Source organism: Sander vitreus, chromosome 16 (genome assembly GCF_031162955.1).
Source record: "Sander vitreus isolate 19-12246 chromosome 16, sanVit1, whole genome shotgun sequence".
Taxonomy (NCBI): domain Eukaryota; kingdom Metazoa; phylum Chordata; class Actinopteri; order Perciformes; family Percidae; genus Sander; species Sander vitreus.
The window spans coordinates 1,243,830-1,253,829 of record NC_135870.1 but is presented as its reverse complement, the minus strand read 5'-3'; the positions used below and the strand labels follow the sequence as shown (position 1 = coordinate 1,253,829).

Here is a 10,000-nt window from a genome sequence, read left to right as displayed (position 1 = left end):
TGGTCCTCTAGCCATGAGGGAAGCTCCAGATCATCACAGGATCCATCTACCAACCACAAAGAAACAACAACATCACAGGATCCATCTACCAACCACAGAGAAACAACAACATCACAGGATCCATCTACCAACCACAGAGAAACGACGACATCACAGGATCCATCTACCAACCACAGAGAAACGACGACATCACAGGATCCATCTACCAACCACAGAGAAACGACGACATCACAGGATCCACAGAGAAACGACGACATCACAGGATCCACAGAGAAACGACGACATCACAGGATCCACAGAGAAACGACGACATCACAGGATCGATCTACGAACCACAGAGAAACGACGACATCACAGGATCCACAGAGAAACGACAACATCACAGGATCCATCTACCAACCACAGAGAAACGACGACATCACAGGATCCATCTACCAACCACAGAGAAACGACGACATCACAGGATCCATCTACCAACCACAGAGAAACGACGACATCACAGGATCCATCTACCAACCACAGAGAAACGACGACATCACGGGGTGCAGCTAAGTCCAGTTTAACATCAAGAAATATAGTTCCCAATGCTGCTTTAGAGAGAAATGAACAGCTGTGTATCGTCTGCATAGCATGTCAAGATATATTATGTTTAAGGCCTCCTGCACACCGGCTGCGTGGCGTGAGCGTGGCGTGAGCGTGGCGTGAGCGTGGCGTTTCTGTTGCGTGTCAGTGTAACAGAGATAAAAATGTAGTGTATTGTTATATATGATTTTCACCAAAAATGAACAGCCTTAGTTAATAGTTGTGAATGGAGCCACCCTTGGCCATTTGGTGTACTACAGATCTGCTGCGTGTAGTCTCGCGCTGCTTCTCTACCCGATCAGAGAAGCTGTATACTTTTGATCGGGTAGGTTCAGTGTACAAAGTACTTCACTCAGTATATCAGTTTTCTAAAAGTAAACTGATGTTCAGGTTGGTTACTTCGATGTATCTAATGTGTTATATTATTCCCATGCACTGTAACGATCGTACTGCATTTTGCACGTTTTGACAGAAAGTTTCCCAGTTTCTTTTTGACCGTGAGGCTAACGTGGCTAGCCGTAAAACTCCGCTAGTCACGTCCATGCATTGGAAGCAATATTACTCTGTGTCTATCATGTGTGTATGTTTAATCTCAGTATAGTTTTGGTATATGTCTGAGACAACAGCGTATCCCGTAGTTGTCGTTCCATGTGTTTTAACATTCTGTCTGGCGTGCCTCACTTGCTAGCAAGCACCGATAGTGTACAATGGGATATTGACGTAGTACATGTAGCCTATGTAACACAATGCATTCTTTATATTTTGCTTGTGCAGATGCTGTACATGTATTGTATTTTCCAAAGGTAAAATAAAAAAAGAAGAAAGATTCAACATTTCGCCTCTGTCCCCCTGATGCTTGACCACCGTTACAGCAGCTGCGTGGCGTTTTCTACGTCTTTACACACCAGAAACGTGTCTGACGCAGCGCTGCTGCTACTAATCTTGTCTGTACACATGTATGTTTCCCATAAACATAAATATATTCTGATCTGATTACAGCAAAGACAACGTCGGGAGGATTGACGGCTAAATAGCCTCCAGAATATTTGGTTCTGTATTGACAGTTGCAATATTTAAAAATCCATAATTATTTATTATCATGTTTTTAAACTACATTTATCCAAACCTCGAGACATTCAGACATCAACATGTCATTTATTAAATGTATTCGTGTCAAAAATGACATATAAACATCTTTTAGTATTCTATGTTTGCCTGGAAACACTTCAAACACGCTGGCGTGTTGCGTGAAAAATAGCGTCGGTCCTATTTCTAGCACGCACGTGTTTTTCGGCGCCTGAGACGTGCGTGTCATGCAGGCAGTGTGCACGCTCTAACCTGTTATCATGGGAGCCAAGTAAAAAAGCGGACACTCCACACAGCTGACACGCTCATGCCACGCAGCTGACACGCTCACACCACGACGCGCAGCTGACACGCTCACACCACGACGCGCAGCTGACACGCTCACGCCATGCAGCTGACACGGCGCGCAGCTGACACGGTCGCGCAGCTGACACGCTCACGCCACGCAGCTGACACGACACGCAGCTGACACGCTCACGCCACGCAGCTGACACGCTCACGCCATGCAGCTGACACGGCGCGCAGCTGACACGGCATGCAGCTGACACGCTCACGACACGCAGCTGACACGGCGCGCAGCTGACACGCTCACGCAGCTGACACGCTCACGCCACGCAGCTGACACGCTCACGCCACGCAGCTGATACTCCTGCATGGGAGAAAGGAGAAGTCAACATAGGTACAAAGCATTAAAACTACCTTCATCATCATTATATAAACTTGGTGATTATTATGAAAGCGGTTACCGGCAGTGAAACCTGCAGCGTCCCGGTGAAACCGGTGGGGGGTGAACACCATGAAGTCTTGTCTCGTCCCCCCAAATCTCAGAAAAGATGGCGTTAATGCTTTTGCCAGCGTCCTGATCTTTGCAGAGCTGGAGAGATAAATACAACAGCATCAGTGTATCATCAGGGGTCCAAGCCCAAGGGGGGGGCAAAGAGTGACAAAAATGTCGTGAAAAGTGACAAAAAAAAACGTAAAAACAAACTACAAAAAGTGACAAAAACCTTTAAAAAAGTGACAAATAGCTACAAAACGTCCAAAAAAGCAACTCAAACTGTGAAAAAAGCGACAACAAACAACAAAAACCTTGAAAAAAGTGACAAAATTGTTGAAAAAAAAACAACAAAAACGGTAGAGACATCATGGCTTTCAAACGAGCAAAGTGGCAGTTGGTCAATGCATATAGTATTAGGGGACCACTAAGGTCTATATAAAGAGACTTCAGATACAGTATTAGGGGACCACTAAGGTCTATATAAAGAGACTTCAGATACAGTATTAGGGGACCACTAAGGTCTATATAAAAGAGACTTCAGATACAGTATTAGGGGACCACTAAGGTCTATATAAAGAGACTTCAGATACAGTATTAGGGGACCACTAAGGTCTATATAAAGAGACTTCAGATACAGTATTAGGGGACCACTAAGGTCTATATAAAAGAGACTTCAGATACAGTATTAGGGGACCACTAAGGCCTATATAAAAGAGACTTCAGATACCATAGGCAGGCTGGGGGAACTCATATTAATGTTAAAAAACCTCAAAGTGACATTTTCATGCCATGGGACCTTTAAAGTTAGAGTAGAATAGAAATGAACCACTGTCTGCAGAAAGATAATGAAGACATTGATGTTTATTTCAAAAGATTTAAAGGAGACCTTTGATGCTTTACCCCAGATAAATAGTTTTGTGGAGAAACACATGACCCATTATCGCACTGCTGGAATAGCGCCCGTCCGCGAGCATGCTGGACATGCCCAAAACCATTTCAAGAAAAAGGATAATAGAAAGAAAAATCAGCCTTTTGTTTCAGTAAATGGTGAGTTTTACACCATGTCTGAAAATGCGGTCAGGGGCAGCGGCAGGGGGAGAGTTTGGGGCCAGAGGAAAAGGGAGGGGTAGAGCGGGCAGGATTTTCGTTTTGTGTGTGGGAGACGAGGTCGCTGGGCCCAAAACTGCAGAGAAAGAAAAAGAGCAGCAAACAGTGACTGACACACGGGACTTATCTGCATAATTAGACACGGATAGGGAACAGACAGAGAGGAGAAGCAAGAGAGAGATAAAAGATAAGAGATAAAAATATGGAGCTAATATTACAACAAGACGTCAAAACCAAACGCTAGTTCGTGAAATGGTCACGATTTTCGAACGTTACCTTTTAACTGCCATGATGATATGATATATAAAGAAATGAGTTAAAGTGAATGAGGGGTAAACACTGTATGGATAGTGTGTTGTTACACACTTTTTATATATATATATATATATATATATATATATATATATATATATATATACACACACACACACACACACACTACTAAACGGGAAACTCTCACCAAAACACAACCTAGGGTCTTTGTGTGAATGTACCCGAGTCAAACTTTCGTTTAAAAACATATTTAGGACGGAAACGCCACTTTTAAGATGGACCGTATTCTGGTTTTTGGGTCAAATGGCCTTTTGAATGGGAGAGCTAGGGGCGCTACGATGCTAGCCTCAAAATATCTATGTTTAAACCACTAAAAAGGCTCCACACAACATGAGACTTTGCTCCAAGTATCACCAGGGACTCTACACCTTAACCACAGCACTGACAACATTGGTTGGTACCCAGAGTTTACTAAAAAGAGGTTTTGAGCAACTCACGTTAGCTGTTGTTGTTCACGCTATCCGCCATTCTCCCAGTCCAACATAGGAGATCTCTGAATGTGAATGAACGGACTCCACAGGAGGAAATGTCATCTTATATGAGGCTCCTTTTCCAACTACAAGGTCAATATTATGTTTCACTAACGAGAAAACAAGAAATAACCCGTGCATTTATATGGAACTAAGCTTTAGGAGCTCTCCATCTTTACTCTCCTCCCTCGACTAACTGCTAACGTGAGTTGTTAAAAAGCTTTTTTTAGTAAACTGTGTACACACAAACAGCCCTCCTCTCTTGGCTTCGGTACAGGCTCTCTACGGCCGCTGTACAGGCTACATGTTGTAAACAGCCGTGGCCGCTTGCCTGATCCTTAGGGAACGTTAGCTGTTAGCAGGGTTAGCACTTTCGGCGCATCAATTGCCGATTTCCGCGCAAAATATGCGGGGCTTGCATGATGTCATAATCCCCGCATTTTCGTTGCTAAAAAGTCCCAAATATCTTAGCAGAAAGATGAGAAATGTTGTTTACTTCACACAAGAGCAGCCGTTTCCCCTGCTGCCATGAGAATGTTATGAAGCGACGTCATGAAGCGACGTCATCAAGCGACGTCGTGAAGCGACGTCATGAAGAGACGTCGTGAAGAGACGTCATGAAGAGACATCATGAAGAGACGTCAGACATCATGAAGAGACGTCATGAAGAGACGTCATGAAGAGACATCGTGAGGCGACGTCGTGAGGAGACGTCGTGAAGAGACGTCATGAAGAGACGTCATGAAGAGACGTCATGAAGAGACGTCATGAAGCGACGTCATGAAGAGACGTCATGAAGAGACGTCATGAAGAGACGTCATGAAGCGACGTCATGAAGCGACGTCATGAAGAGACGTCATGAAGAGACGTCATGAAGCGACGTCATGAAGAGACGTCATGGAGAGACGTCATGAAGAGACGTCGTGAAGAGACGTCGTGAGGCGACGTCGTGAAGAGACGTCGTGAGGCGACGTCGTGGAGAGACGTCGTGGAGAGACGTCGTGGAGCGACGTCGTGGAGCGACGTCATGAAGAGACGTCATGAAGCGACGTCGTGAAGAGACGTCATGAGGTGACGTCATGGAGCGACGTCATGAAGAGACGTCATGAAGCGACGTCATGGAGAGACGTCACGGAGTGACGTCACGAAGCGACGTAATTACACGACGTGAACATCATCTAAAAGCTGCAAACCCCGCGATACCATCACATTTTTTAAGAAAACGTGACGCATAATCAAGGCTTTTAGCCCAAAACAATCACAAAAAAACTCAGCATTGTTCTGGAAGGACTGTAAAGTCGGCGTGTTTATTTCCACTGACTGCGTTCCGACTGCGTCCCAGCTCAGACACGCAGAGCTTCTACTTTTGCGGATGCCGAAAATAAAACATCCGGTTAATTTTCAAAATAAAATCCAGCGTGCTCACGGCGGATCATATCTCCCTGCACTACTCCTTGAGAACACAGCTCAGAGCTGTTCCCCCTCTACTCCTCCGGATGGAAACTAACTGGTGTTGCTTTGGTGGTTCTATTCTACGTGAAGTCACGAGATCTCGTGGGTCCTCGTGACTTCAGCTGTCAGTCACGGCCGCAGCCGAGCCAACACGCAGCTGGTGGAAATGAGGAGTCAGTCTCTTGCAACCACAGCGGGCGCAGGTCACGTGCTTCTCCCCCTACATTTATATTTTTTTAGATAAAAATGATAATCTGTAAATGAATAAACAATGACGATAATCTGCGACGTCTCTCTCTCTCTCTCTGACGGATGATTTGGAGCTTCTCCTGTTGTTACAGGTTTATTTAATCTCTTGATTTTAAAACTCTTAATCCAATCAGCACATCCTGTAGTTCCCTCTGAGCTGAGATTAATATTAAAATATGCCGAGTCATTACACCGTGGGATCACTCGGGACTTTAGAGGATTTAAGCGGCTTTAAAAAGGAAAGTTAACGCTGACAGGATTTAAAACTTAAAGCCACTAAACATCTGCTTCGTTTAAAGTTGAAATGATCTGACAGCTGGGAGAGCAGGAGTGGGGTTGTAAAGCTTAACGGTGGTATCGTCCCCAGAGAAGAAATAAATTGAAACGTATGGCACCTTAAAATGGTATACGTGCAGTTTAGTGTCCCAAATTCCCCTACAATGTCCTTAAAGTGCTCATATTATCCTCATTCTCAGGTTCATAACTGTATTTAGAGGTTGTACCAGAACAGGTTTACATGGTTTAATTTTCAGAAAACACCATATGTTTGTTGTACTGCTCATTGCTGCAGCTCCTCTTTTCACCCTGTGTTCAGGTCTCTGTTTTAGCTACAGAGTGAGACCTCTCACTGCTGGAACATCTTTGTTGGCAGTCGCACATGCTCAGTAGCTAGGTAAGGACTACACGCTCAGTAGCTGGGTAAGGACTACATGCTCAGTAGCTAGGTAAGGACTACACGCTCAGTAGCTAGGTAAGGACTACATGAACTAGCTAGCTAAGGACTACACGTTCAGTAGCTAGGTAAGGACTACACGTTCAGTAGCTAGGTAAGGACTACACGCTCAGTAGCTAGTAAGGACTACACGCTCAGTAGCTAGGTAAGGACTACATGCTCAGTAGCTAGGTAAGGACTACACGCTCAGTAGCTGGGTAAGGACTACATGCTCAGTAGCTAGGTAAGGACTACACGCTCAGTAGCTAGGTAAGGACTACATGAACTAGCTAGCTAAGGACTACACGTTCAGTAGCTAGGTAAGGACTACATGCTCAGTAGCTAGGTAAGGACTACACGCTCAGTAGTAGCTAGGTAAGGACTACGTGCTCAGTAGCTAGGTAAGGACTACACGCTCAGTAGCTAGGTAAGGACTACATGAGCTAGCTAGCTGTTTCTCCAACTTCAGCAGTACATGGCAGGATTAGCTGGGAGACTTCTTCTAAACGAGGGAACACTTCCTGCAGAACAGGGACATGGAAGTAGTTCTTTTGGAGATTATGGTGAACTAGTGTGTGTTGTAGCAGTGTTCTGCCATTGAGAACGAGCTAGCATGCTAACGGTTAGCCCCCTAGCCCCCTCGTCTCAGCTAGTGACGTAGAAAGCCGTGCAGATGTTGACCAGCTGACCCGGAGACTGAAGACAGGACACATTCAGAAACCAGATCTCACTCAGAACAGCATGGAGGGTTGTTTTCTAAGTGTGTATGAAGCACCAGAGACACTAAATAACTCCCCAAATCCCAGAAAAAGGGTTTGTTTTTTCACAATATGGGCTCTTTAATTAATTATGAACCTGCTAAACCACCTAAACTACCCTAACCCTACCCCCGTCTCAAATAAGACCCTCATTATTTGGGACACGTGCGCCCTTTAAAACTGTGATGGAAGGGGAAACCCTGACAGGATGTTTAAACACACCACCAGTTCAGTTTTTTGCTTTCAGTACATTTTTCCTGAGAAGACTTTTAACTTAAGTAACATTTCCAATGCAGGATTTTGTAACTTGTAACAGTGTGGTGTTAATACTTTTACTGCAGTAGCCTACAATGTAGTTTTCAACCAGTCTGTGTATCAGAATACCTGCAGAACTACACACAGGGCACTTCAACTCCTAGCCATAAAACAAACAGGCTTTTCATAGTTTTGATTTGGTTTCTGTCCCGTTTGAATGAAGTGTGTTTTACGAGGCTAAAATCACTGTTTATTTACACGGAGTCTGGTGCGGATGTTAACAGAAAGGTCGACCTCCTTAGGAATCCTTTCCATAATGTTTAATGTCACACTTAAAAAAAAACTGAGCCTGTCAGCTGATGCCTGACTGTGTCATGCTATATTCATTTATTTTAAACATACAGTAGTAGTAGGTAGTATTACACATTGTGTAGACAGAGAAATAAGCAGCCACCCACCCTAACAGTAGTATGTTCCCTGTGTATAGCAGTAGTAGTAGTAGTAGTAGTAGCTAGTATAGTATGTAAGTACTAAGAAGCAGCCACCCACCCTAACAGTAGTATGTTCCCTGTGTATAGCAGTAGTAGTAGTAGTAGCTAGTATAGTATGTAAGTACTAAGAAGCAGCCACCCACCCTAACAGTAGTATGTTCCCTGTGTATAGCAGTAGTAGTAGTAGTAGTAGTAGCTAGTATAGTATGTAAGTATTAAGAAGCAGCCACCCACCCTAACAGTAGTATGTTCCCTGTGTATAGCAGTAGTAGTAGTAGTAGTAGCTAGTATAGTATGTAAGTACTAGAAGCAGCCACCCACCCTAACAGTAGTATGTTCCCTGTGTATAGCAGTAGTAGTAGTAGTAGTAGCTAGTATAGTATGTAAGTACTAAGAAGCAGCCACCCACCCTAACAGTAGTATGTTCCCTGTGTATAGCAGTAATAGTAGTAGCTAGTATAGTATGTAAGTACTAAGAAGCAGCCACCCACCCTAACAGTAGTATGTTCCCTGTGTATAGCAGTAGTAGTAGTAGTAGTAGCTAGTATAGTATGTAAGTACTAAGAAGCAGCCACCCACCCTAACAGTAGTATGTTCCCTGTGTATAGCAGTAGCAGTAGTAGTAGTAGTAGTAGCTAGTATAGTATGTAAGTACTAAGAAGCAGCCACCCACCCTAACAGTAGTATGTTCCCTGTGTATAGCAGTAGTAGTAGTAGTAGTAGCTAGTATAGTATGTAAGTACTAAGAAGCAGCCACCCACCCTAACAGTAGTATGTTCCCTGTGTATAGCAGTAGTAGTAGTAGTAGTAGCTAGTATAGTATGTAAGTACTAAGAAGCAGCCACCCACCCTAACAGTAGTATGTTCCCTGTGTATAGCAGTAGTAGTAGTAGTAGTAGTGCTAGTATAGTATGTAGGTACTAAGAAGCAGCCACCCACCCTAACAGTAGTATGTTCCTGTGTATAGCAGTAGTAGTAGTAGTAGTAGTGCTAGTATAGTATGTAAGTACTAAGAAGCAGCCACCCACCCTAACAGTAGTATGTTCCTGTGTATAGCAGTAGTAGTAGTAGTAGTAGTAGCTAGTATGGTATGTAAGTACTAAGGAAACAGCCACCCACCCTAACAGTGGTATGTTCCTGTGTATGGCAGTAGTAGTAGTAGTAGTAGCTAGTATAGTATGTAAGTACTAAGAAGCAGCCACCCACCCTAACAGTAGTATGTTCCTGTGTATAGCAGTAGTAGTAGTAGTAGTAGCTGAGTATGGTATGTAAGTACTAAAGCTGACCACCCACCCTAACAGTAGTATGTTCCTGTGTATAGCAGTAGTAGTAGTAGTAGTAGCTAGTATGGTATGTAAGTACTAAGAAGCAGCCACCCACCCTAACAGTAGTATGTTCCTGTGTATAGCAGTAGTAGTAGTAGTAGTAGCTGGTATAGTATGTGAAAGTACTAAAGAAGCAGCCACCCACCCTAACAGTAGTATGTTCCTGTGTATGGCAGTAGTAGTAGTAGTAGTAGCTAGTATAGTATGTAAGTACTAAGAAGCAGCCACCCACCCTAACAGTAGTATGTTCCTGTGTATAGCAGTAGCAGTAGTAGTAGTAGTAGTGGCTAGTATGGTATGTAAGTGCTAAGAAGCAGCCACCCACCCTAACAGTAGTATGTTCCCTGTGTATGGCAGTAGTAGTAGTAGTGTAGCTAGTATGGTATGTAAGTACTAAGAAAG

The 10,000-nt window shown here is 43.9% G+C and overlaps 1 protein-coding gene across 3 annotated transcripts in view; it reads right to left on the bottom strand.

The window, feature by feature from the left end:
• Positions 1-10,000, bottom strand: part of hpse (heparanase) — a 23,067-nt gene that overhangs the window by 11,063 nt on the left and 2,004 nt on the right. For 2 of the 3 annotated variants that reach the window (XM_078271746.1, XM_078271747.1), the window contains exon 2: positions 2,415-2,542. In XM_078271746.1, the coding sequence (XP_078127872.1) occupies positions 2,415-2,542 (128 nt within the window). Of the gene's footprint in view, positions 47-2,414; positions 2,543-10,000 lie in introns of all 3 variants that reach the window. The other variant, XM_078271744.1, reaches the window with a different exon arrangement.